Source organism: Alligator mississippiensis, chromosome 1 (genome assembly GCF_030867095.1).
Source record: "Alligator mississippiensis isolate rAllMis1 chromosome 1, rAllMis1, whole genome shotgun sequence".
NCBI classification, from domain to species: Eukaryota; Metazoa; Chordata; order Crocodylia; family Alligatoridae; genus Alligator; species Alligator mississippiensis.
This window is the reverse complement of record NC_081824.1, coordinates 185,657,904-185,683,017: the sequence shown is the minus strand read 5'-3', so window position 1 is coordinate 185,683,017 and position 25,114 is coordinate 185,657,904. Positions and strand designations below refer to the sequence as shown.

The 25,114-nt window shown below is 45.4% G+C and overlaps 1 protein-coding gene across 1 annotated transcript in view; it reads left to right on the top strand.

Moving 5' to 3' along the window:
• SPATA17 (spermatogenesis associated 17) overlaps positions 1-25,114 on the top strand; it is a 169,010-nt gene that overhangs the window by 5,618 nt on the left and 138,278 nt on the right. Inside the window, exons 3-4 of the mRNA XM_006265047.4 lie at positions 10,051-10,132; positions 20,244-20,294. Coding sequence (XP_006265109.2) covers positions 10,051-10,132; positions 20,244-20,294 — 133 coding nt within the window. The remainder of the gene's footprint in view (positions 1-10,050; positions 10,133-20,243; positions 20,295-25,114) is intronic.

Below are 25,114 nucleotides of genomic sequence, written 5' to 3'. Positions count from 1 at the left end.
GCCTCTGTCACTTGTGGCCACTCCTGGGAATTTGTTATCACCCTCTTCCAGGTGTTTTCCACTATGCTGCATTGGCTTTTACTCCTCAGACCTGAAGAATGTCTTGTATTCAGAACCTTGTCTAACTGTCCCAACTATACAGTTGGTCCAATAAAAGATGTCACTCTAAGAAATCCTTGTCTTTCGCATAATTCCTGGACCATCACAGCTACATCATCACTCTAACACTACAATTTGTGGTGAACATTCTTTGCGTTGGCCACCCCTGCTTGATAACATGCTCTAAGATATACTGAAGTGCTATATATTATTTGAAAAGTTGGGTGTGATCAGGTACCATGCTTATGTGCATACCCCACACACCTTTTTTTCTAAAAAAGTAGCCATCCAAAATTGGGTTGTGTATCTTAAGAAAGGAAACTGATTTGAGAGCTGGAATAAAGGCAGGGGAATACTGGAATGGCAGCAAGGAGCTACGCACAATACCACCCCAGCCAAGGCTCAACCTTCTGTCTGTACAGAGCAGGGGCAGAATCTTGTCACCAGCATCAGTTCTTTTAGCCCTACCAGAGAGCTGACTGCTACAAGTGTAACCCTCTTGCAGCCACTGTTAAATTGGCTGTAGCTGTTAGTGAAGCAGCAGGGGGAAGGAGAGTGTTGCTGGTGATGGGAGTCTGCCTCTGCTCCATGCAGCCAGAGGGTTGAGCACTGGCTGGACTGGTGTTGTGGCAGGGCTGACTGGAAAAATTGTGTTTTCGTAATTCTGCCTTTCCAAACAAGGTGTGCATCTTATTCAGGGGTGTGGCATGCAAATAAGCATGGCGATTAAAAGCCATGGCCCCAGTGCAGGAAGACTTGCATGCATGGGGTTGATGGATCTAGCTACATTCTTAAAATGGCATAATTTCAGAGAAAGTCAGAAAGGGCCACTAGATCATCTAGAGTGGCTTTGCACATATCACAGTAGACTGACTTTCAACCAAACAAATGGATTATGGAGTTTCAAATAAATAGAATAAGATAAGGGCAAAGATGTTTGCTAGACCAAATATTTGATTCTTCAGACAGCTATAATATATGCCATGGGCCACAACAACATTCCACTAACATCTAAGATCCCTGCAGTGGCAAAGGAATTTAGTAGGTGAGCAATGCCCAGATGATCCTAGCAGGCAATCCACATCTACTGCAGATTGTGCCCGCCTCTGTTCTACTAGGTGCTCTCGTGTGGCCTGAGCCCAGGCTATTGATCGAGCCTATCCTGGGCTTGCGGGTGGACCCCAAAGACTACCCCGGCTGACGTCAGGGGATCCCCTTGACTCGCCTGCCACGACTTTGAATGGTACCTCAGTAGAGGGGTTCCCCTTCGAGGCAGCCTCCAGAGTCGTCACGTCTCCCAGCGGGCACACACGGGGCTCCAACCTCCCCTACACCCCAGCCACTTGCCACCTTGGGTTGCCGGTCTTCGGGCCCCTTAGGCGTTCTTAGCTCCACCCGACCTCTTCCTGCGGCCCGCCAGCCACGCACCAGTGTCTTCAGGTCATGCCTCGATGTGCGGACTTCAAAGTCCTCGGACCTGGGTCCCCCCTAATCCGAATCCCTAGCGCCCTATCCCAACCACCCTGTGACTTAACATGCAATTCCCACCACCGTGATAGCCAAAGCAATAAGGCCAGTGGGCCAAGAGGCCACGAAGGGTGCCCTTAGCCTATGGGCCCCATGGATCCCCCTGTGCCTAGGTACCCAGCCCTGGTTGCTCACCCCACTCGGGTATTGAGGCCCAGTCTATTATCCTAGGGCTGTAGTGGGACCCGTCCGCCGCTTGTTCTGTCCCTCCTTGGGGTCTTTTGCCGCCCTTTGCGGTGATACCCAATGGGATTCCCGTTGGCCACGCATCTGTTACCTCCTCTCTGAGGCTTCACTGCTGGCTTGCACATTGATCCCTGCGTCGGCTTGCCCGACGCTGCTTTCGCTGATTCTGTAACCAGCCCCTCTGCCGGTGCCGCTGCCGGCTCTGCTGCAGGTGCTGCTGCTGGAGCCTCTGCCGGCGTTGCTGCCGGCTTCTCTACTGGCTTCGCTGTAAGCCCTGCTGCAGGCGTCACTGCCGGCTCCTCTGCCGGCGTTGCTACTGGCTTTGCTGCCGACTCTGCTGACGGCGTCGCTGCCGACTCTGCCGTTGGCTCTGTTGTCGACTCCGCTGCGGGTTCCTCCGCCAGTGTTGCTCCCGGCTTTACTGCTGGCTCTGCTGTCGGTGTTGCTGCTGACTCTGCCGTCGGCTCCACTATCGGAGCCTCTCCCGGCTCCACCCCCAACTTCTCACGCTGCTCGATGCAGCAGCTGAGCCCCTCGGGGTGTGGGCTTCCTCCTCGAGCCTCCGCTCGTCTGCTGCCCCGCTGCACCCTCGGGGCAGCTTTTTATTTCCGCCGGGTGGCGTCTCCAGCCCACGCCGCCTGGCCCCAGCTAGATATAAGCGCAGCTGATCAGTCGTGGTGGTGGTTTTGCTGCGCGCGTTCCTGCCTGTTCTTCGGGCTCTGCAGAATGTAAGTGAGGCTTTCTTTTTGCTTTGGCCTGGGGTCTTCCTGTAACCCCAACTCCCCTGGGACACAGAGGTAACCCTCATATCCCCTCTAATTTGTCCTGTTAGTTCTATACGCAAATCTGGGGATCATAATATCCCTGAGAATCTGATCAAGATGTACCACGACACTTAATAGTTCTCTGTACAACCTCAGGGCACTAGAGCACATAGCTCAGTGTCCTATCTCCAGCCATGCCAATCTCAATGCTGCAGAGGAAGACAAAAGAAAAATAATTTCTAAAAAGCAAAATATACAGTGGGGGAAACAAGTTCATTCCGATCTCCTATAGGAGATCAACTAAAGGCCTGAAGAATGTGATGTCATCATAATAAATGTCTCAGTGCTCAACTACCAATGTTATGAGCAAATTGAAGGCACTGTAAACCATTCAGTTCTCACTGGGGCTCAGGGAAATTACAACTTCTATTACAACTACAACATCAAAGAAATGGGATGAACAAAGGGAATCAGGGCTTTGTTATACCTTACACCAGGCTTGTCCAACATACAGCCCGCAGGCCGCCATGTTGCCCACCAAGCCATTTTATCTGGCCTGTGGCGGCAGTGGAGTGCAGAGCTGTGGCGGTAGCAGTGGAGCACAGAGCTGCGGCGGCGGCAGCAGTGAGGAGCCACGGTGGCAAAGCACAGAGCTGTGGCAGCAGTGGCAGGGCTGCTGTGGAGTGCGGAGCTGTGGTGGTGGAGCGCGGATCTGCAGTGGCGGCGGGGGCAGCAGGGCAGTGGCGAGGCGGGCAGGGCCGGCCCGCGGGCCCCAGCCAGTAGCGAGGGGAGGGGAGCTGCTTGCTCCCGCGGGGCCTGGCTCATCAGTGAGCCGGGTCCTGCCACAGCTGTCCCAAGGGCTGCGTGGAGTGGGGCTGCCCCAGCTGCTCCTGATTGGACAAGCTGGGGATGGGCTCTGCCCCTTGCCCCCAGCATTTGGCCGGGGGAACTGCAGCATGGCCCGTGCCCTGTCCACATGTGTGGTGGACGGATTCATAGATTCATAGATTCATAGATGTTAGGGTCGGAAGGGACCTCAATAGATCATCGAGTCCGACCCCCTGCATAAGCAGAAAAGAGTGCTGGGTCTAGATGACCCCAGCTAGATACTCATCTAACCTCCTCTTGAAGACCCCCAGGGTAGGGGAGAGCACCACCTCCCTTGGGAGCCCGTTCCAGACCTTGGCCACTCGAACTGTGAAGAAGTTCTTCCTAATGTCCAATCTAAATCTGCTCTCTGCTAGCTTGTGGCCATTATTCTTGTAACCCCCGGGGGCGCCTTGGTGAATAAATACTCACCAGTTCCCTTTTGTGCCCCCATGATGAACTTAAAGGCAGCCACAAGGTCGCCTCTCAACCTTCTCTTGCGGAGGCTGAAAAGGTCCAGTTTCTCTAGTCTCTCCTCATAGGGCTTGGTCTGCAGGCCCCTGACCATACGAGTTGCCCTTCTCTGGACCCTCTCCAGGTTATCCGCATCCTTCTTGAAGTGTGGCGCCCAGAATTGCACGCAGTACTCCAACTGCGGTCTAACCAGCGCCCTATAGAGGGGAAGTATCACCTCCCTGGACCTATTCGTCATGCATCTGCTGATGCACGATAAAGTGCCATTGGCTTTTCTGATGGCTTCATCACACTGCCGGTTCATGTTCATCTTGGAGTCCACTAGGACTCCAAGATCCCTTTCCACCTCTGTGCCACCCAGCAGGTCATTCCCTAGGCTGTAGGTGTGCTGGACATTTTTCCTCCCTAAGTGCAGCACTTTGCATTTCTCCTTGTTGAACTGCATCCTGTTGTTTTCTGCCCACTTGTCCAACCTATCCAGGTCTGCCTGCAGCTGTTCCCTGCCCTCCGGCATGTCCACTTCTCCCCATAGCTTTGTGTCATCTGCAAACTTGGACAGAGTACATTTGACTCCCTCGTCCAAGTCACTGATGAAGACATTAAAGAGTATCGGTCCAAGGACCGAGCCCTGCGGGACCCCACTGCCCACACCCTTCCAGGTCGAGACCGACCCATCCACCACAACTCTTTGGGTGCAACCCTCTAGCCAATTGGCCACCCACCGGACTGTGTAGTCATCCACATCACAGCCTCTTAACTTGTTCACCAGTATGGGGTGGGATACCGTATCGAAGGCCTTCCTGAAGTCTAAGTATACGACATCCACCCCTCCTCCTGTGTCCAGGCGTTTTGTAACCTGGTCATAGAAAGAGACTAGATTGGTCAGGCACGATCTGCCCGCCACAAACCCGTGCTGGTTTCCCCTCAGCATAATCTGCCCTGCCGGGCTCTCACAAATGTGAACCTTGATAATTTTTTCAAAGACTTTGCCAAGGATGGAGGTGAGACTGACTGGCCTATATTTGCCCGGGTCCTCCTTCCTCCCCTTTTTGAAAATGGGGACCACGTTAGCCCTTTTCCAGTCCTCTGGGACTTGGCCCGTGCGCCACGAGCTTTCGAATATTCCCGCCAGTGGCTCTGCAGTGATGTCGGCCAGTGCCTTCAGCACCCTCGGATGGAGCCCATCCGGGCCTGCCGACTTAAAGGCATCCAGTTCTTCCAAATGACTCTGCACCACCTCAGGATCTACGTATGGAAGTCTGGCACCTTGCTGCTGCCTCTCTACAACCCTAGTGAGAGACTTGTCGTGCCCCTCACTTAGGAATACTGAGGCAAAGAACTCGTTGAGGAGTTCAGCCTTGTCCCCTCTGTCTGTCACCAATTGTTTCTGCCCATTTAGCAGCGGTCCTATTCCTCCCTGGGCCTTCCTTTTACTCCCAATATATCTAAAAAACAATTTCTTGTTGTCCTTTACTTGGGTTGCCATCCTCAGCTCCATGGTAGCTTTGGCCCGCCTAACTGCCTCCCTACAAGCACGAGCAGAGGAGGTATATTCATCTTTAGTGATCTCACCCTGTTTCCACTTTTTATGTGCTCCCCTTTTGGCCCTTAGGCTGCCCTGGATTTCTCTGGTCAGCCATGGAAGCCTCCTGGCCCCTTTCCCTCTTTTGCCTCGCTCGGGGATCGTCTTGCTTTGTGCCCGAAGGATCGTTTCCTTACGGCACAGCCACCCTTCTTGGGCTCCCATCCCTTCAAAACTCCTACTCTGCAGTGTGTCCTTGACTAATCGCCTGAGTGCATTGAGATCAGCTTTCCTAAAGTCTAGCACTTTCACCCTACTAGTTACCTTACCCGCTCAACGTCTTATGTTGAATTCTATTACTAGGTGATCACTGTCTCCCAAATGGCTACCGATCTGGAGGTCCCCTATCATGTCATCCCCTGTTGCCAATACCAGATCCAGTATGGCATTCCCCCTAGTGGGACCATGCACCTCCTGTGTCAGGTGGAGGTCCTGTACACAGGTTAGAAACCTGCGTGAGCGATGGGACCTTGCTGTCTGTGTCTCCCAGCAGATGTCTGGGTAGTTTAGGTCCCCCATGATTACCGCCTCTTTAGCTTTTATGGTCTCTGAGAGTTGCCTCAGGAGCCCTGCATCTATTTCTTCCCCTTGGTGTGGGGGTCTGTAGCAGACCCCTACCACCAAATCCCTTTCTCCTTGCCCCCCATGTAGCCTAACCCACAATCCTTCTACTTCCTCAATCTTGGATTTGTGCAGCTCACAGTGTAAGGCAGGGATGTCCAACCTTTTTGAATGTGGGGCTGGAACACGACGGAGGCATGGGGTAAGTTCCCGTGTGGAGCTGGGGGTGCCTCGGGGCCGGCCGCGATGGACAGAAGCATGGGGTAAGTTCCCATGCGGAGCTGAGGGCACCTTGGGGCTGGGTTGGGGCTGTATGTGTGCGCGTGCGTGCATGCATGTGCATGTGTGTGTGTTTCCCAGCACATCCCAATAGCTGCTTTGAGCTGTCTGCTGCAACACATGTGTGCACTTTTCCAGACCCATTTCATTGTCACTTCCTGCAAATTCATTGGTGTCAAGGGTCATGTGACATCACTTCCTTTTGTGATGTCACTTCCTGTGAGGTCTTTGAATATGGCTCGCCGGCCCACTGGGTGATAAAAAGTTCGTGATCCAGCCCCACATTCAAAAAGGTTGGACATCCCTGCCTTACACTGTGAGCTGCACAAATGTTGATCAGTGTTAGTGCTAGCTTGAGTTTGGAGCAGTTACACTTCAGGCCAGCAGAGATCTGGAGGACTGAAAGGAACAGACAGATCTAGCAGCCACAGCTAAGCGGGGGGGGGGGGCGGGGTTGCCATGAACAGGGATCTGAGGTGCTGGAGGGGTGGGGGGCAGTAGGCAAGGGGACAGTGGCCTGATTTTGGCCAGCAGGGGAAATGCGGTAGATGGGGTATAGAGTTAGTGCAACACAAGCTGGGCAGCATGGATCAGAGATTGCAGCAAAACCCCCCGGTTTTTCTTTTTTTTTTCTTTTTTTACTTCAAAATACATTCCCTCCCCTTCCCCAACTGTTTCTGTCTTTCTCTCTGCCCTCTCTATTCCTTATAAGTAGTTATAAGTAGTCATAGATAAGCTAAGATAAGTTCTTATATTCCATTATTGTAACAAGCCCCTTTTTATATTGTAAATAGTGTTCTGTTCTGTTTTTATTGATTTTTACTGTTTTATATTGATATTGTATGATTTAGGCCTCTTTCTGTAAATTAGCCAAAGTAATGTCAAGTCTCCATTTTGTGTCCCCTGCCCAGGCATACTCTATTGTAATTATGTTGCAACTGTGACTCATAGGTACCCCTCCCATGTAAATTGGTTCTTGGATGAATGAGAGAGAATGACAGTGCTTGAGACATAATGGTAGCAGCCCTAAAAATAGCTCCTACTGAGTGACCGGACCATCAGCTTAATGACTGGACCATCAACTTAACAACCCTACTGCTGCCTTCAGTTGACTCTCCCTGAAACCACAGACCTCCTTCCAGGAGCAGAGACAAAACCCAATATTTGAAAGATAAAGACCCTCCAAGAAATCAGCAACATGGTAACAAAGAACAGAACAGAAACCAGCAACTCCACCATTGTATCCCACTGGACAGCAAGGACACCTAGAACTGCACGACCTCATCTGAGCAGGACTGGCCCTTGCCTGGGCATGTCCTTCTCATTGGAGTCACAGGTATCCCACCCTTATAAAAGGGGTGTTAGAGTGTGACCTTCTTGGGACGCCCTCTTCATCTGGACTAGCACTGTGCCACGCCACCTATCCACCCAGCCGACGACCCCCTCTGGACAACGCCTTGCTGGAAAAGCCCCCGCCCGCCCATTGAGGATCAGCTCTCAGCCTGAGACCCACGAGACCCAATCTCATGTCTGACTCCCATCCCTCTGTCCTCTGTCCCTCTGCTTCCCCACCCTGGCTCTCTGCCACCTTTGACCCCTGTCCCAGCTCTCCCTCTATGTCCCGCCTTCTCTGCCAGCTTCCTACTCCCCCGGCTCACCACTGCTCCACCACCTCCACCTCCAAGCTTTCAGCTTTCCCCAGCTCACCGCTGCCTCCACCCCCCCCCCCCGGCTCTCTATCCCAGCTTTCCCTGCAGCCTCTCTGGTTTCTCTGCCAGCTCTTCCCACCCTAGCTTCCTACCTCCACTCCACTGCCTCTGCTCTCCTGGCTCCATGGCCAGTTCTCCCAGTCTCGTCTCCACTGCCTTCTCCACCCAGGGCCCCAATTGCCCCCTAGTCACCAAGCACCCCAATTACCCCCAAGTACCCTCTAGTATTAACACGCACAACCACTGAAGTGCGTGTTTGTGTGTGTGTGTGTGTGTATGTGTGTGGACCCATAGTGTCGTATGTGCAGTGTGTGTGTGTGTGCGTGTGTAATTTTGTGTCATGTCCTCCTGCCTAACAGTGCAATATTGAGATCCCAAGCATTGATCTGATGTGTGTCAAGTCAGCAAGATAATTCTGACCTGGAGAAGGGTAACTTTTAACTACATAAGGAGTGCTTAAAAAACAGTTTCAGGCTTTAATGTGCATACAGTCCAGGGGTTAAGAGTTCTAGGAGCTGCCTACTGTGAAACAAGGTCCTCAGATTTGTAGATTTCCAGCCCAGAAAGGAGCCCCACAACAGCATGATCGCTTCCTGTTCACAAGTTAAAGAATATGTCCCAATAAACTGAATTAAAACACATCTTCTATACAGCTGTCTAATCTCAACTTAAAAATTCTAAGCAATGATCTGTTATCCTCTGCCACCCTGTGTATGCAGTTTAATCATCTTCATAGCTAGCAAATTGTCTTAATTCAAGGCAGAATATGTCTTAATTTCAGCTTCCACCCCCAGCATCTTGTCAGCCCCATCTTGAATAAATTCTGCTCATTGATATATTATCAACAACTACATTCTGAAGTCTGTCAGTAAGCCTGTTTTTAAACTAGCTACTGTGTGTATTCATGCCATATAAGGCATGCTTTAAAAATGTTTATATGGTATTAAATCACACATTTTGGAGAAATCCAAATACACAGTTACTTTTATCAACCAGATAGATAATCCTGTAAAAAAAAAAAGACAACAGCTGTGTTGGACAAAAAAATGTACATTTCTTGTAAAGATGTTTGCTGGCAGCAAGACTCTCCCTGTGCGTGAAGAAGGGTGATTGTGCCAGAAAGCTTACAAAGAACATTTTTTTCTAACTATTTAGTTGTTTTAATAAAAGATATCACATGTACGCAAAGAACCTTGTCTGCCTATGTCCTTAGACCCACATGGCTATAACCAATAAACCTGCTGGCAGCAAATGTATTTTTCTCTTTTCATTCTTTTTTAGAGCCTCAAATTTACCATTATTTTATGTAGGATCAGCATCAGGCTATGCATGGATTTAGGCCTGCCTCATAATGTATATGTAAGTGAGAAAAGAGCAAAAGGGTATCCTCATGTTAATGAGGCTGGCCCCATTTTTTCAGTTTTACAAAGGAAAAATGAAAAAAAACTTGTCAGATATTTTTTCTAGAATACTGTATTCTTTTCATAAAATATTTTCAGCACCTTTGCATTTTGCCATTTGACAGGGAAATATTCAGGAGCACAAGTTTGACAAGGAAAACGTCCCTGTGTAGATGTATTAGTTAACTATATTCTTTATTAATGGCTTAACCAGTTATGCAAAAGCCTATTCTTAAGTCTGTTTTGTCAGACTTTGCTAATGAATAAATAGAATGAGATTTAGGGTACAGACAGGTGCATTGTTATAAAATTATGCCAATATAAGCTGTTATGATGTAACTGTTATGTCTGTATGCAGGAGTAGCAATGTAAATGTATGAAAACCATTGCAGCTTTAGCCCTGTTCAGGATTAAAGTTACATCAACAGGATCATTCAGGTGTAATAGTTATAAAAGCACCTTCCTGAGTGGCAGCTTCCCCCTATCTTTTAAAGCAGTTAAAAGACACATTTGTGCATAGCTTTATTGTATGTATGTTCATTGTAACCTGTTTTTTTTAAAGTCTACTGATCGATCATTATTTCATCCAAAACCTTTTTTAGATACCTGAATAAAATGATGATTGTTATCCAGAAATGGTGGAGAGGTTATCGAGGGAGAAAACACTTCAGAAAGATGTTAAAGGTAGGAAATAATTTTTCAAATTATTTTAGGCATTTTACTACACAAATATAAGTAATTCATTTTTTTGCCTCTGGTTTTGTCCAAAAGTTGAAAATGTAAGCCCCAGTCTGGCAAACATTTATCATATTTAACAAAATCCAAGGTGACTGAATATAAGACACCCCCCACCCCCCCAAAATTAGATTTTACACATAGAAAATTTTCCATGTATAGAATCTAAGTCTGGATGGTCATTTAAAATTGTTGCCCTTCCACCCTGCAGTGGGGCAAGCAGCATCAGGGGGTAGGGTGTTGGGGTGCAGGCAGCAGGGGAGTCAAGTGGCCTGATCTCTGCCTCTTGCCACCTATTCCCCCTACCACTTGCCCCCCTCAGTGCCTGCATGCCCTGTGCCTGTCCCCCACCTGCCCTCTTCACAGTGCTTGCTCCCCTTATGCTTTCCCCACCACCATTTATCCCTTTGCTGCCTACTGTCACATGGTGCCTGAACCCATGGCACCTTGCCCCCTGTCACTTGCTCCCCTGTGATACCTGCACCTTCCCACCAATTTCCCCCTGGTGCCTATACTCCTTGATACCTGATCCCCACAACTTGCCCTCCTCCCATCAGCACCTCCTGACTCCAGCATCCCCCAGAACTTGCTCCCCCTGATACCTGCCTCAACCCTCTCCACACCCTTTGCTGCTTACCTTCCTGTGGCAACTCCAGCTCTGGTTGGGACTCTACTCTGAGCTGGGACAGGGAGCACAGAGAACTTGCTGCTTCTGGCCCCTGCCCCACCATGCAGCAGTGGTTGTAGGGGTGGCAGCTCCAGCCTCAGCCCTGGATTTGGGCTAGAGCTGCTGCCACTGCTGGCACCACAGCTGCCTGGTCAGATGGTGGTAGAGGCAGCATGTGCTCCATCCTCTGTGTCCCAGGCCAGAACAGAGCCTCAACTAGAGCTGCGATGAGATGGTAAGCAGCAGCAGGGGGGTGGAGGGGCAGAGATAGCAGTGGGGAGAAGAGGCAGCAGCACGGGACAGGTGTCACGGGACAGCGGCTGCAGTTCTGACTCCAACCCCAGGCTCAGGGTCAGAGTTGGAATTGTAACCACTGCTACTGCCTCTGCCCCCAGCTTGTATTTGAATCTAAAACAAGGGGCTTTTTTCCCCATGTTGAATGGGGAAATAATTTCACCTTGGATTGGAGTAAATATGATATGTATATAGCTTTACTACCGGGTTGTTACTCCTGGTAGCATATGAATAAGTGTTTGCAGGATTGGAACCTTAGGCCCCAAATTAGCAAGGAGCTCAGATCATTGCAGTATTCTACCTGTGCTTTGTTAATTGCAGGATTGGGGTTCTTGGTTGGAGGTACTTTTTCCTTGAAGTGCTGTTAATTCTGGAAAATAAAATAAGCCAGTGTCTCTACATATCTGTTCTGTGTTTTAGTGGTTTAAATTTCTCATTTAATGAACCTTGAAATATTTGAGGTTTTGCCTTGAGGCACACAGCAGATCACAGCCAATCTAATTCCCTTGACGGACTTGAAGATAGCAGAAATGTATGATAGCACGCTAGCTTAAATCTCTGTTAGAAGGCCTAGGAAATTAAGAGAAGAATACTTTGCCCTTAACACTCAATGGTAAATTTTTTAATCACTCATCTGTTTCACTGCTTTACGAAGTTATATTAATATTTTATATTACAGTAGTTTTTAACTTGCTATTCATTTATTCTTTATTAACTTTACTGAAACTAAATTGTTTTCTTTCTGTAGAAAAATAAATATTTACAGAAAGAAAAGAAAGGATCATATTTTACATACTGTATATCAAAGATTGTACATCTTAATAAACCTTGAATCATCCTTATGGGCCACACTTTTCAAGGTACCTTCAAATTACTCCAATCTGTGTATGCTGACACTTCATTTGGGTTCCACTCTAACAAGTGGCTATGACTCAAATCTAAATCACCTAAGGAGCCTCCATTTACTGCTTCCACTTACTTTGTTACCGCAGTGAAAGGAGTGGGATCCAAATCAACAGGTTAGGACAGCAGCAATGGTGCCTGTGTTTTGTCTAGTAGCCTAGCAATAAGAGCACTTGCCCTAGACCAGTGGTTCCCAACCTTTTTTTGCCACGACCTCTTGCTGGGAGCAGAGTGCAGTAGCAGCCCGGGGAGGGGGGGCGGGAGGGCAGGGGACCTCCCGACACATGGCGTGGTTTGTCCTTTGTGTGCGGTGCCACCGACCTTTCCCCCACAATGCTCATTTGGGTCGTGACCTGAGATTGGGAACCACTGCCCTAGACTTTGCTGCCTAATGACTCTCCATGAAGTGAAAATGAAAAAGAAAGAATGTGACTCTGTGAGAGGGCAGAGAAAATACTGGGAGGAAAGAACACTCAGTTCTGGCCTCTGCTGCCAAGAATGTTTATGCTTTTTACCTTGGATAGTGATCAATTAAAAACTCCTAGAAATTCTACCACACCGTTTAATTTGTGTCAAACTCCAAATGCCCTCTCTCTGAAACAGGAAACAATATAATCACCTTGCTGTGATGCTATGGATAGGCTAATTAGCTGCATTGCTTCTTTTTTGGGTGGCAGCACACAAAGACCTACCTTGGGTAATTCTTTACAGTGTTGCCTTTTGCTGGAATAGTTTCACATTAGAGTTGCCTAGAATACTTTGTAGTTGTTAAAGTGCAACAAAGGATCAGAAAAGTTGAAACCAGTGGCTCTGAATTTTTTGGTAGTAATACATAACAAATAAAGGTGGAGAGCTATAAAGTAAACTACCACTCTACACTTTTAAAACACAGTAAAATATGATTTACCATTCCAGATTAGAGCATACATCTGTCCTGTTTCTGGCAGTAGCTAATAACCAATGCTTTATAGGAAAACAAGAGCTCCACATAAGGATTGTCAGTTGTACAGTGGTGAGCTTGGGAGCATCTTTCTTAAACCTGCTAAATTGTGCTTACACCTCTTTTACCAAGGAGGACTAGATTTGACAGTTTTCACAATTTGGTTGTATAGTTTCTCAGTCAGCTCTGCAATCAAATACAAAAATTGCTTGTTTCTGCTTGTGGAGATAGGTTTCCTCATTCATTGCTCCTTAGACCTTTATGTCCTTGGATTCCTTGTGTAGTAACATATCACACAGCCTTTACTAGACCACTGGCCTGGCTCCACTAACAATATTAGAAAAAAAGTCTTAGTAATTAAGGACAATATTTAAGTTAAAATTGTAGAAAAAAAGTGTGTTAAACTCCTTCAACAATTGTCTGAATGACTTAATGTTAATTAAACACAATGATACATTTGACACGATAGGTTTTTTTAGACAAAAATTGGTAATTTCAAAATTTGTCTGATGATAATGACTAGACTGGTATCTGTTGCCAGCAAACAAGGCAAAGCATATGCACAAAATACCCATAATTACTTGATAATAAATCATTTTAATGATTATATGCAAAATTGTGAAATGTAAGTAGCACTGATGCGGAAAATAACAAAGGCTCAGGCTCATCAGATCTGCTGTCCATATGTGCATCACTACTAGTATTTCAGTTGTTACTATTCATGTGTCTCCTCCATCAAACTGCCCAAATCCAGTAAATAAAGCTAACTAATTAGATTGATAAATCTACATGGTCTGTCTGCAAGCAAGTGTTGATTGTTATTGTATTTAAAATATAGCTATGTTAGGAAAAATAAAGGTTTTTCAGGAATGTTAAGGTCATGGTAAAGTTCAGACGTGCTATATCTGGGATCACACTTGTTATCATGCAGGTACTGGGGCCTCAAAATCTCATCACCTGCAGGAAGGGACTATTATTATTAGCAGTAATATGATTATTATCAATATCACTAGTGTTAGTATTGTTACTGTTATTACAATAAGTCAGCATAGAACACTTGTCCCAGTGCAAAAAAATGCCCTCTAAGACAAAAGAAATGTTAAGGTTTCAGGACAGCATAATTAGGATTCAGCACTACATATGGTGACTATATTTGTTACTAACTTTAATGAGAACTGTGGCTTCTTTTATTTGGATACTTCTTTGAACAGCATACCTCAGCACTATTTTAAGGATAAATTCAAGAACCCTTATTAGTGGTGACTAGTGCCTATCAATAAGTCTTCTTGAGTAAGTGCTACTCAATGGGTTAAAGGGCAATACATGGTCCATGAAGCAACAGTAGATTTATACTATTCTCCAGTAGTCACACTGGGTGCATCTACATGTGCTTCTATGGTGCTATTGTTACTGTGCCATCATTTAGTACTTCCTTGTGGAAGTACTAAAAGATGGTGCAGTAGCAGCCCATACTGCACTGTGCACACCACACACAGTTATTTTTAGGCACTACATCACCATAGTGATATGCTATAACAAGGGAGTGCATCACTATGGCAATGTAGCTATGGCATCACGGTTTTTGCTTGTGGACACTGTGTCAGCATAGCGCATTGCTATGGCAGTGTAGTGTCACGCGTAGATGCACCCACTGAGAGGCCTCAAGATGAGAAAAATGACCTGTGTACCAACTAATCACTTCTCAATTGTACATGGAAACTTTAGGGATTTTTGAACAAAACAGTAAAAAGAAAATTAATAAGACTATACAGCAAAAGCTGTGTTAACCGGCACCTTACAAGCCGGCATGCTCTGTTAACTGGCATGCCAGCTTGTAAGGGCTTGTAAGGGAAAAGTGAAACCGGAAGTGCTCACCGTGGCACTTCTGGTTTTGCGGAGCCCCCACGGCCTGGGGGAAAGCAGCCTGTGCTGCCAAGCCCCCATGACCCAGGGGCATAGCAGGCTGTGCGGGTCCCCCCTCCCTGTCCCTCAGGGCCTGAGGGATGGGTGGCAATGCGGCGGGAGGGGCAGAAACACCCCAAACGCAGCGGGACAGGCAGCGGCCCAAATAGGCAAAGACGCCTGTTGAAGCCGCTCAGTTATCTGGCATATTTTGTTATCCAGCACCCTCCAATTCCCGTGGGTGCCAGATAACAAAGCTTTTACTGTAGTTTGTTATCCTTTATACATTGAGGGATTAAAAATAATGTTTAAAGTGGTATATTTTGGATTGATTCTGCCAGCGCTGGGCAATTCTGCACCCACTGGGTATTCAAATTGTTGGTGATGAAATTTTTGTGGGAGGGATTTTGGTGTGATTCACTGGTGTGATCACACCAGTGGGAGGGATTTTGGTGTGATTCACTGCGCAACTTGGGCCCTTGGCCTTCTGCCTGTATTTTCTCTGCATTTGTGCTGCCACCACTGGCTGTGACCTGGAACTTCCACCACCATTGGCTGTTATAGATCCATGTGTGGTCATTGCCTTGTGGAATGTGCTGGACCAGTGTTATGAACTCATAAGTGAAATTAAGCAGAGAAGGTGACATTGGTGGGCCCTGATGGCATCCGGGACTATTTCCATTGGTGCTAAGAGTGAAAGAGCAGTACTTGTCAGGGAGAAGTATGGGTTCACTGCCAAACCATGGTTGGTCCATAGCTACATCCATGGCAAGAGCTGCCTCCCTGAAGGTGTTTGCCTACAGGTTAGCAAATTGTGGTTGGATAGATGTAGGAATGGCTCCTCACTGTGAAGAAGTGTTTCTGGGCTAGGGAGATGAGTAGTGACTGGTGGAAGTTGATCATCATGGCTACCTCGATAATGAGCAGTGGCGCATGAAAGTTGCATGTGGTATATCTCCGGATGGTGACAGCCACCACTAGATTGTTCAGGCTGCAGGGTCTGCCTGCCTGACAACTGTGAGGTGCTTGCTTTTGCTCCTGCTCAAGCCATGGAGGACCCCCGCGGGACAGTAAAGCCTGGGGGCAATATGTGCCCTCAGGGACTACCGGATGGTTCTACTTGTGTGTGAAATTGTAGGGTGATCACTGTCTGCAGGTTTACAGTAGATACAAGATGATCCATGGGCTCCTGCTCAACCCTTATGGACTCCCTGAGCATCTCATTTGTACTCTTAGCAATAGCTGTGTAGTGCTTCTTGTCTTTTGCATGCCATCTGGCACTGGCAAAAGGTAGGGGTGAGAGTGGTGCATTGTCCTGACATCCAGGTGTGAAGCAGGACTAGTGCCTTATTTTGAGCTCTTGGCATGAGGCCAGGGACAGCAGGGAGGCTACTTGGAGCTATGCACTCTTGCTATTATGTTTTTTCATAGGGGGATGGATGAGGCATTAAGTGGTCAGTTACCTTAAACAGCATCAGTTACTGTCTAACATAAAGTGGGACCTACAACATAATGACTGTTTGGTAACTGTTCCTCCAAAAAAAAATGGGTGGGTCCCATGAATCACCCATTATGATTGAAGTGGTACTATTAGCACACCACAGTCACATGGAGGATGGGGGAAGGAGGGGCATAGCAGAACAGTCCCCATGTGCAGCCATGTCATTTCAGTGTAGGCTTTAACTGCAGTTCTGCATGGGGATGGGAGAAAGAGGAAAGAAGCTACAGGGTCAGCCAGCCAGCATGCCATTCAGGTTCCACTGGGAGTACTCCAGCTCCTCGCCCATCACCCCCAATTGCTCATCCTCTCTTTAACAAACCATAACAGTGGGCTGCCACTTACCACTGCCAGAATCAGGATCTGTACTGTTGTCAGCATTGTCTTCTGGGACACAGGCTCCCTCTTATGAGAGTGCTGGCAGGGATGCTAAAGACAGTGGGAGGACAGGGAACTCCAGGCTCTTGTTGTCTGAACCTGGGTCCATTTCAGAGTCCACATGGCTTGAGTGGATAGCCAGTAAGTCCATGCAGATCAGCAGGATGGCTTGGGAATCCACAATGTGGCTCATTGTCCAGCTTGTTGTGCTGGCCTGCAAGGGGTATGTTCAACCGCCTATATTTGACCTGTCGAAGGGCTATCTTTGACCACAGTTGCATCAGAGTCCTTATCACTCTCCTGGGTGGCACGGCCGCTGTGTTCACTGCATATTTAGAAACAACATGTCATTGACTGAAAATGCAGAACAGTTCCTCTTTTTGGGTACACAAGACCCTGCGTGTACCTGAAATGCAGCTACCATCCTGTGTCTTTGTGATAAGCTGCCTGAACTTGGACCAGCACTCACAATCATGTTTCCAGGCCACTATTTCCTTTAGGATCCATTCATAGACCATCTTGTTTCAGTGACTTTAGTGGAACCACCACACTGGTCCTCGATCTCACCCTAGATGGCAGTGAGAACTATTACCTCCTCCCTGGTCCAGTAGCTGCCATGTATGATGCTTCAGGCTGTCTGAGAAGCCATGAAGGCAGGAGCATGAACGTATATCTGATGACTTCACTGGGTCTGAAGACTTCCCCAGCAGCTGGATGGTTGGGTGGGTGGAGGTGCCCAGCAATTGGTGATATTTGAAGTTGATTCAGTGGATACAGGTTGCAATGCTGATTTTGGGTCAGTGATGAACATGCGAAATGTCTGGGAAGTTGCTATGCAAGGCAGCTAATGTGTAGGAGCAGTCATCTGGGTTGGTCACCTCTGGGCAGTAGAGTTCTGTGATCAGAGCAAGAGTGACAGCACAGAGTCCAGTGGACCTGGCACGGCAGGGCAGAGTGGGGTCAGGCGGGGAAGCTCCTTGCCTCTGCAAGCCCTATGCTGCCCTGGTGAGGCACTCCCTGCTCGCCCAGCAGCAGCAAGGGGCACAACCCTGTACTCCTGCCCCCACTGCTGCCAGGTGGGCATGAGGTGCCTCACCAGGGTGGCATGGGGCTTGCAGAGGCAAGGAGCTTCCCCACCCCAGTCCACTCTGCCCTGCCACACAGGAGTGCATGCAGGAGCTGGGAACCACCTCCACCTCCTTCCACCCCATGGACAAGCTGCCTACAGCTCCATCCTACTTCCGGCCCAGGCTCTACTCCTGTGCATTCTGGCCCTGGGGCCCAAGCCCCATGCACCACCTGGATTGGGCAGCAGCCCCAGCCCTGCCCAACTCCCTCCCTCCCTATGGGGGCTTCAGTTCCCACCTTACCAGCCAGACTTACCTGTAGGAGCTGCTGTCCCCTGCCTGACCACCCTCCTCCCACTCCCCCCAGCCCCTTGCAGGCTGGAACTCTGCCAGCCTGCAGAGAGCTCTTTGCAAAAGTGGAAAATCCATGTGTTTCTCTGTTAAAATGAAAAATTTGCATTTTTCTTGGTCAAAAGGCAAAATCTGTGGTTTTTTCCATTTTTCAGTGGGAAACAGAAAACCTGGATCCCTGGTGATAACACAGAATAAACTGTTAGCATCTCTTATCCCTTTTTTAAGGTTTTTTCCTGTGACAAGGAACAGCAATGTCTGAACATTTGCACTTTTTCCCGTCCTGGGAAAAAAAAATTCTTAAGGGACAAAGTGATATTTGTTTGTAGCCGTAAGTGCCCTCAGCATATCAGGCGAAGTACCAAAACAGTGTTGCAAACTATCCTGACTCAGTTTAACCAGTCATAAAAAGAACCCTGGTTTCCAAGCATGATTACTTACCATTAGAAATGTAATTCATAAACTGGTTGTCCCACATTGCTTTTGTATTTCTTTCAAGTTAAGAAAAGTTGAGTGTGGTAAAGCAATACTGAATTTATTTAACCTAACAGCTTCAGAATATTCTTAGGCCAGGACACATTATTTCATTGTTGTGTTGTCTGGTTAATGTCATTCAGAAAAGATTTATGGAGTAGAATTAAGCTAGAAGACACGAATTGTTCTAATGCACAAGTCTGGGGTTGAGTTTTCTGCTTGAAATACTTGTACATAGAAAATAAAACTTTGTTTCAATCTAATATATAAGAATCCCTGAATTTTGCTTCTGTATAAAATATTACACTTTGCTATTGTTTCTGTTTATATTATTAGTGAAGCAGTATGATATTAAAATAAGCATTTAAAATGCACCTCAATTAAACTGCAGGAATTATGCCTTGCTTAATGTAATGAAGAAAGAGAATTTAAAATGAAGTAGCATCATTGTGTTCATTTGTAAATAACATATTGCAGCCAACTGTTTCTTAATTGCCCAGACTGTTGATAAATAATCCAGTCCTGCTGCTCTCCACAGACAATTTGCTTTGGATCAGACTAGGCAATTCAAATAACACTAATTACAGTGAAACCCTTTTATAGTGAATTCCTCTGCCATGGGGGAAAAAAATCACTATATCAGGGGAAAGCACTTTTGCCTTTGATTTGTCTCTAAAACATGAGAAAAACATAAAAGCTGCATGTTGTGCTAAATAAAGGATATACACTTGTATTTAAAGTACTTATATTTTACTTTTTATGATACAACTGTGAATTATGTTCATTTTGCATTTGTAATTAGAGGGCGGAACAGATGTGAAAGCTTAGTTTAAAGTGATGTATCCATTAAAATAACCTATGCTGCCAAGTGATTGTTCTGTATAACAGGGGATTCGTTCATGAGGAGAGGAATTCTACTTTATTGGAAGGAAACCAGAACTTCAGAAAATGTTTTCTATATCAGGGGATTCACTGTAACATGGTATCATTGTATTTATGATTTTATGATGTTAAAATGAATATTAAATGAAACAAAATTCCCAAGGATTACTCGGGAGGCGGCTAAGTACATAACATTTAGTACAGATGGTTGGAAGGCACAATTTTGCTCCATCACCGTATCCGTATCCTTGAACGATTTCGACTGAAGACAGCATTTCTTTGAATTTTTCATTAAACCAGACGTCTTGAAATATGAATTCCTTTTATGTTTCTGTGAGTTTTGGCTAAAAGAACCCCAGTGAATAAATCATACAATACTACGTGTCACCAGCACTTGTGAATATTTCTGCTTTGTTATTCTACTCTCAGTAGAGCACCATTGATTATCAAACTCAGCGGAGAGCATTTTATGATCATATATCTCCATTAGCTCCTAGTTTGACTACCATAGATTTTTCTGGTTAAGCCTGCATTATGTATTAGGAAGCCTATCTCTTCAATACAAAGTTTGATTTTATTCTCTCTAAGCCTAGAACTCTTATTATGTATTATGTATAAAGATTCTTATCTTTTATATGTAAAAATAGGAGCACTGTCTTTGTGTAACTGAAATATATGCCATCTCTTTTTTTCTTGATTCACAGACAGCATATTTTATTATGAAGATGAATTTCTACAATGAAATGGCTGTCAGGGTAAATATTTCTTCACTTGTTAAACAAATGAAAAGTCAATTGTGCTCCGAATTTGCTTTTAATAAAATGAGCAAACCAGAATAATATAAACTTGATTGATATGCTGGTGGTACCAGAAGGAAATAGTATATAGTTAAAAATTAAAGTTACACTAAGTAATCTGGGTTCTGTTTGAAAATTATAGACATTGCGTGTGTAAATCTTTGTCTGTTTTAAATATTTAATGTGCTTGAACCTATATGGTAATTTAAAAAAAATCTGAAATGTGCATATATGCGTGCCTGTGTGAATACACATCCATATACTTGCAATCCTGGTAAAACACATGTTCTTATGATGTCATCAACTGTTGTAGGGGAGTAAAAAGATACATGTTAGGGCATGACTCCATAATTTGTTTATTGTATTGCTACAGAGACAGTCACCCAGTTAGTACAGCAAGTACAAATTAATTGACTAAACACATCATCACAACTGTGCTGACCTCATTGATGATGTCATCCATGATTCTTTAAACAGAGAAGAATGGAAACATCCTTGTACGCTAATAAAAATGCAAATAGGGTTTATCAAAGGGAAAACTGCAAAAGTCCACTGTATATATTATACTTATGTTTAGCATAGTGCAACCGTGCATTCTTGGGCTACTGGAAACTGCATGTAAACAACCATGTAACTTTTAAGTATGGAATTTGTTCTTCAACTGAGGTCCTCATTACCCTCAGATCATTCTGTGGGACCTCATAATACAGAGGGACCTCCCATATCATTCTATGGGACCTCATTGTATAATGGGACCTCATTCTGGTTCTTTTATATGAAAGGACTGAAGCAGTACAAAAGGTCCTAAAAATCCCCATGTCTGTATCGAGAAGACTTCTCTTATTGAAGAACAATGGAAGACAGTGTAAGGTTGCTTTTTGAGGATGCTCTCACAAGTTTCAGCACAGAAATTATCTTCAGGGGAGGACTGCAACATGCAGAGCTCTAGTGATTCTTATAGCTTAGCCCAGGGCACTTGCGGCTGACCCCAGGACAATTTTACTTTCACTAGGGATTCTTCAGATCCCAGAGCACCTCAGGAGTGGGAGCACAAAGGTGACTTGCAGGGGTGTAGGTTTTAGCCGTGTTGGTCTAAGGACATAGGCAGACAAGGTTCCTTGGGTGAATTTGATATCTTTTATTAGACCAACCCAAATAGTTGGAGAATAGTTATTAAGCAAGCTTTCGGGTTCCACTGCATTTGCACTGAAGAGAACACCCGGGATTGCCACCTCACCAATCTTAAAAAGGCTTTCACCCAGCAAGGACACTCCTCCAGAGAGGTAGATTGCACGTTTGAAAGAGCCACCCGGATACCACATGAAGAACTGCTGCAGTACAGAAGAAAACCCCCCACAAATCGCACACCGCTGGTTACGACATATCACCCCTCCCTCGAACCCGTACAAAAAATCCTCAAACAACTGCAACCCATACTAGAAAGAGACCCTATTCTTAGAAAGATCTTCCCAGAGCCACCCATCCTAGCCTTCAAACAAGCACCGAACCTCGCCAACCTCATCACCAGAAGCAAACTTCCTCAAGCCCAGAACACACCAAAAGGATCCAGACCGTGCCCTGACAAGAAATGCAAAACCTGCCAACACATCTCCACCACCCCAACAATTACTACACCCCACAACAGAGCCATCAGCATCCCTGGATCTTACAGCTGCACCTCCAGGAATGTAGTATACCTCATCCAATGCACCAAGTGCCCTGATGGAAGATATGTAGGAGAGACCAAACAAACTGCTCACCAGAATGAATGTACACTGGAAATCTATCAAAGACAGGAATACCCAATTACCAGTGGGGGCACATTTCTCACAGGAGGGCCACTCTCTCTCCAATCTCTCAGTCCTGATCCTCAAGGGAAACTTACACAAGACTTCCCAGAGATGAGCCTATGAACTCCATTTCATCAACCTCCTGGATACTAGAGATCATGGACTAAACATAGACACTGGATTTTTGACACATTATAATCTGCCTGGCAACTGACTCTCCAGCCCAGCCTCTGGCTCCTTTACTTTTCATTCTGTCCAGGAAGAGCACACACCAACTGCTGAAACTTCCTTAGCCTGACGAAGGGTTTTTGAACCTGAAAGCTTGCTTAATAACTATTCTCCAACTATTTGGGTTGGTCTAATAAAAGATATCAAATTCACCCAAGGAACCTTGTCTGCCCAAGGTGACTTGAACACTCTTAGTTCCCACTTCCCTAGTTTTGTGCTGCTTCTTTGAAGGAACAGAACCTTACTTTCTGCAGCCACCTTACATATTTAGTGGAAATCCCACTTTCATTGCCAGTAGGCTCTAATCGCCCTACATTTTTGTTTTAGTTTATTGCTTAGTTAACTATTTTAAACGCACATGGAAGTAGGCTAAATATTCTACTAATATGGAATTGAATTCAGTAAGAAAGCACAAGTCAGCTCAGATATTGGTCAGATGCGTCTTTCAGAAAGAGTTTCAGAACCAGGTTTCATAAACAGCTGCATACCCAAGTCTGCATACCCAAGTCTAATACCAAATCTAATTCCAAGATATAATAATTAGGAGCCTATCGAATTCAGAATTGCATGATTTTTTGCAGAAACCATGATTTCATGTGGACTCTGAAAAACAGTGGGCTCCATGATTTTGGTGGGCTCGCTGCAAAAACCCCCCCAAACTTACTGGAAAGCAGAGAAGCCGTGCAGTCTTGGACCATGGAGGTGGGGACGGTACAGGGTGGGGCTGCTTGCAGTAGGAGGCACAGAGGCTGCAGGCTTCCTGCTGTAAAGAGTCCTGCCGTGCCCCCCCGCTGCTGCCCCTCCCCTCTCTCCCCTGTGCTCCACAACTGCAGGTATTCTCTGCTTGCTGGTATGCTTGTTTTATTTTTTAATTGGAAGAGTCTGTGGTTTTTCCTATGCTTCTAGATTTTGCAAGTTGCCACATGGGTCCAGGAATTATTTTTTTTCTCCCTTTTGTTGCTATAGATATCAAGGGTTTTTTTATTATCGGGGGTGGGTTACCTCCTCAGAAACATTGGGTGTTGATGCAGCCAAGGCTTGGAATTTTGACTGGGGTGTGCCAGTGCTTTCACTGGAACACAAATCCAGAGGTTTCCTCTTAGAGTGCCTTGCTTCTCTGCTCAGTGTCAGACCAATAACTATATTTGAGATTAGGAAGGAATTTTCCCCCATGATCAGAGATTAGATTGGTACAGATTGGGTGCATCTACATGAAATGTTTATTAAAGAGTAGACTAATTAGTGCTTCAGTAAATATCTTGGTGTTTATATGAGCAGGGCTATGAAGCTGGAGTAAACTAATAAACTCTGCAGAAGGGTAGTACCTGTAAATAAAAGTGTCATCCTGCTGCAAAGTTTTTTACTACACAGCAGCACATGTGTAGATGCTGATGCGGCTGGCTGGTGCATGAGTCAGTGCAGGGGCCTCCTGCCAGCTAGCCCTGCACTGGAGCACCCTTGGCCCTAGCCAGCCCCTCTGCAGTATGTTGAGCTGGACCTGATGGTCTTGTGAGGTCCCTTCCAAGTCTAATGTCTATGAAATTTATGAAAATGCAGCCTGTTAAGTTTGGGGATGGATGATGCAGGACCTGATTTATTACTGCACTACCCCAGTTTGTGCTAGTGTAAAGTTATTGAAGTCATTGTAGAAAACTGAAGTACAATAGTTGTCCGTCAGCCCTGTAATGTTAAAACACATTATATTGTCAGCATTAGGAAGTTATTTTAAAATTAAATTTAGCTTAAAACTTAAATGTAACTAGTGGATTAAATGTCTTCTGTACAACTAATGATTTATATTATAACAGCATCAGACTCTTCAGTTCAATTTTGCAATGATTGCTTAAGACCTAGCACTAATATTAGAAATAACATTCAGAGCTAAGGTAAGTTCATAGCATCTGTGTTCAGAAGTCATTCTACGTGTCGCTCTCCTTGGATTATGTTTGGCCCTAACCATGACTGTTAATCTCATCTTCATAAAAATTGAATCACAAAAAATCTTTCAAAATAGAGGCTTGTTATCTGCAATTTATTTTCTAGGAATCAGTTTTATTTATTTTTTTAATATTGGATTGTGATATGTTATTCTCTTTATTTTTTGGAAGATTTAAAGTTGCTATGAATTTTCAACAACAAAAGTAACCCCCAAAAAGAAAATCTTTCTATGAGCAGATGGCTTTTGATATATCAAGGTTTTGCCATTTGTTTTAGTGCTTAAAATAAACATTATTTATAAGACCACTTACATTTTGATGTTACTTAATGAGGAATATGCATCATTGATTTGACTAGCTTAAGAGGTCATTTAGAACTTGCCCGTTAACAAGCTGTAATCTGCTGAGCACACAATGACTTTGTTTAAAATTATCTGTTCAGTGCTGATCAATGACAATAATTGTTTTGTACCAATCACTGTTGAAACTTGCTAATTACTTTGAAGGGCATACACACTCATCTTTTTTTAGAAGTGTTAAAACATTCACCTTGGAATTAAAAAGGAATAGAGTTATATTATAAAATCTTGTATTCTTTTGGAAAAGCAACAATTTTCAGCAACTTCTATATGGCAAATTTGTGCATCACCAGAACCTTTGTGTAAGACCTTGTTCTTCTAAGACTATATAATCTATATCATGTTATATAGATTCAAGCTTATCAGTCATGCAGACTCTGACCTACTGAATAAGGAAAATAGAATCTTAGCATTTTAAAAAAAGATCTATTTTTGTTGTTATTGTTAGATTGGTATAAATCCAC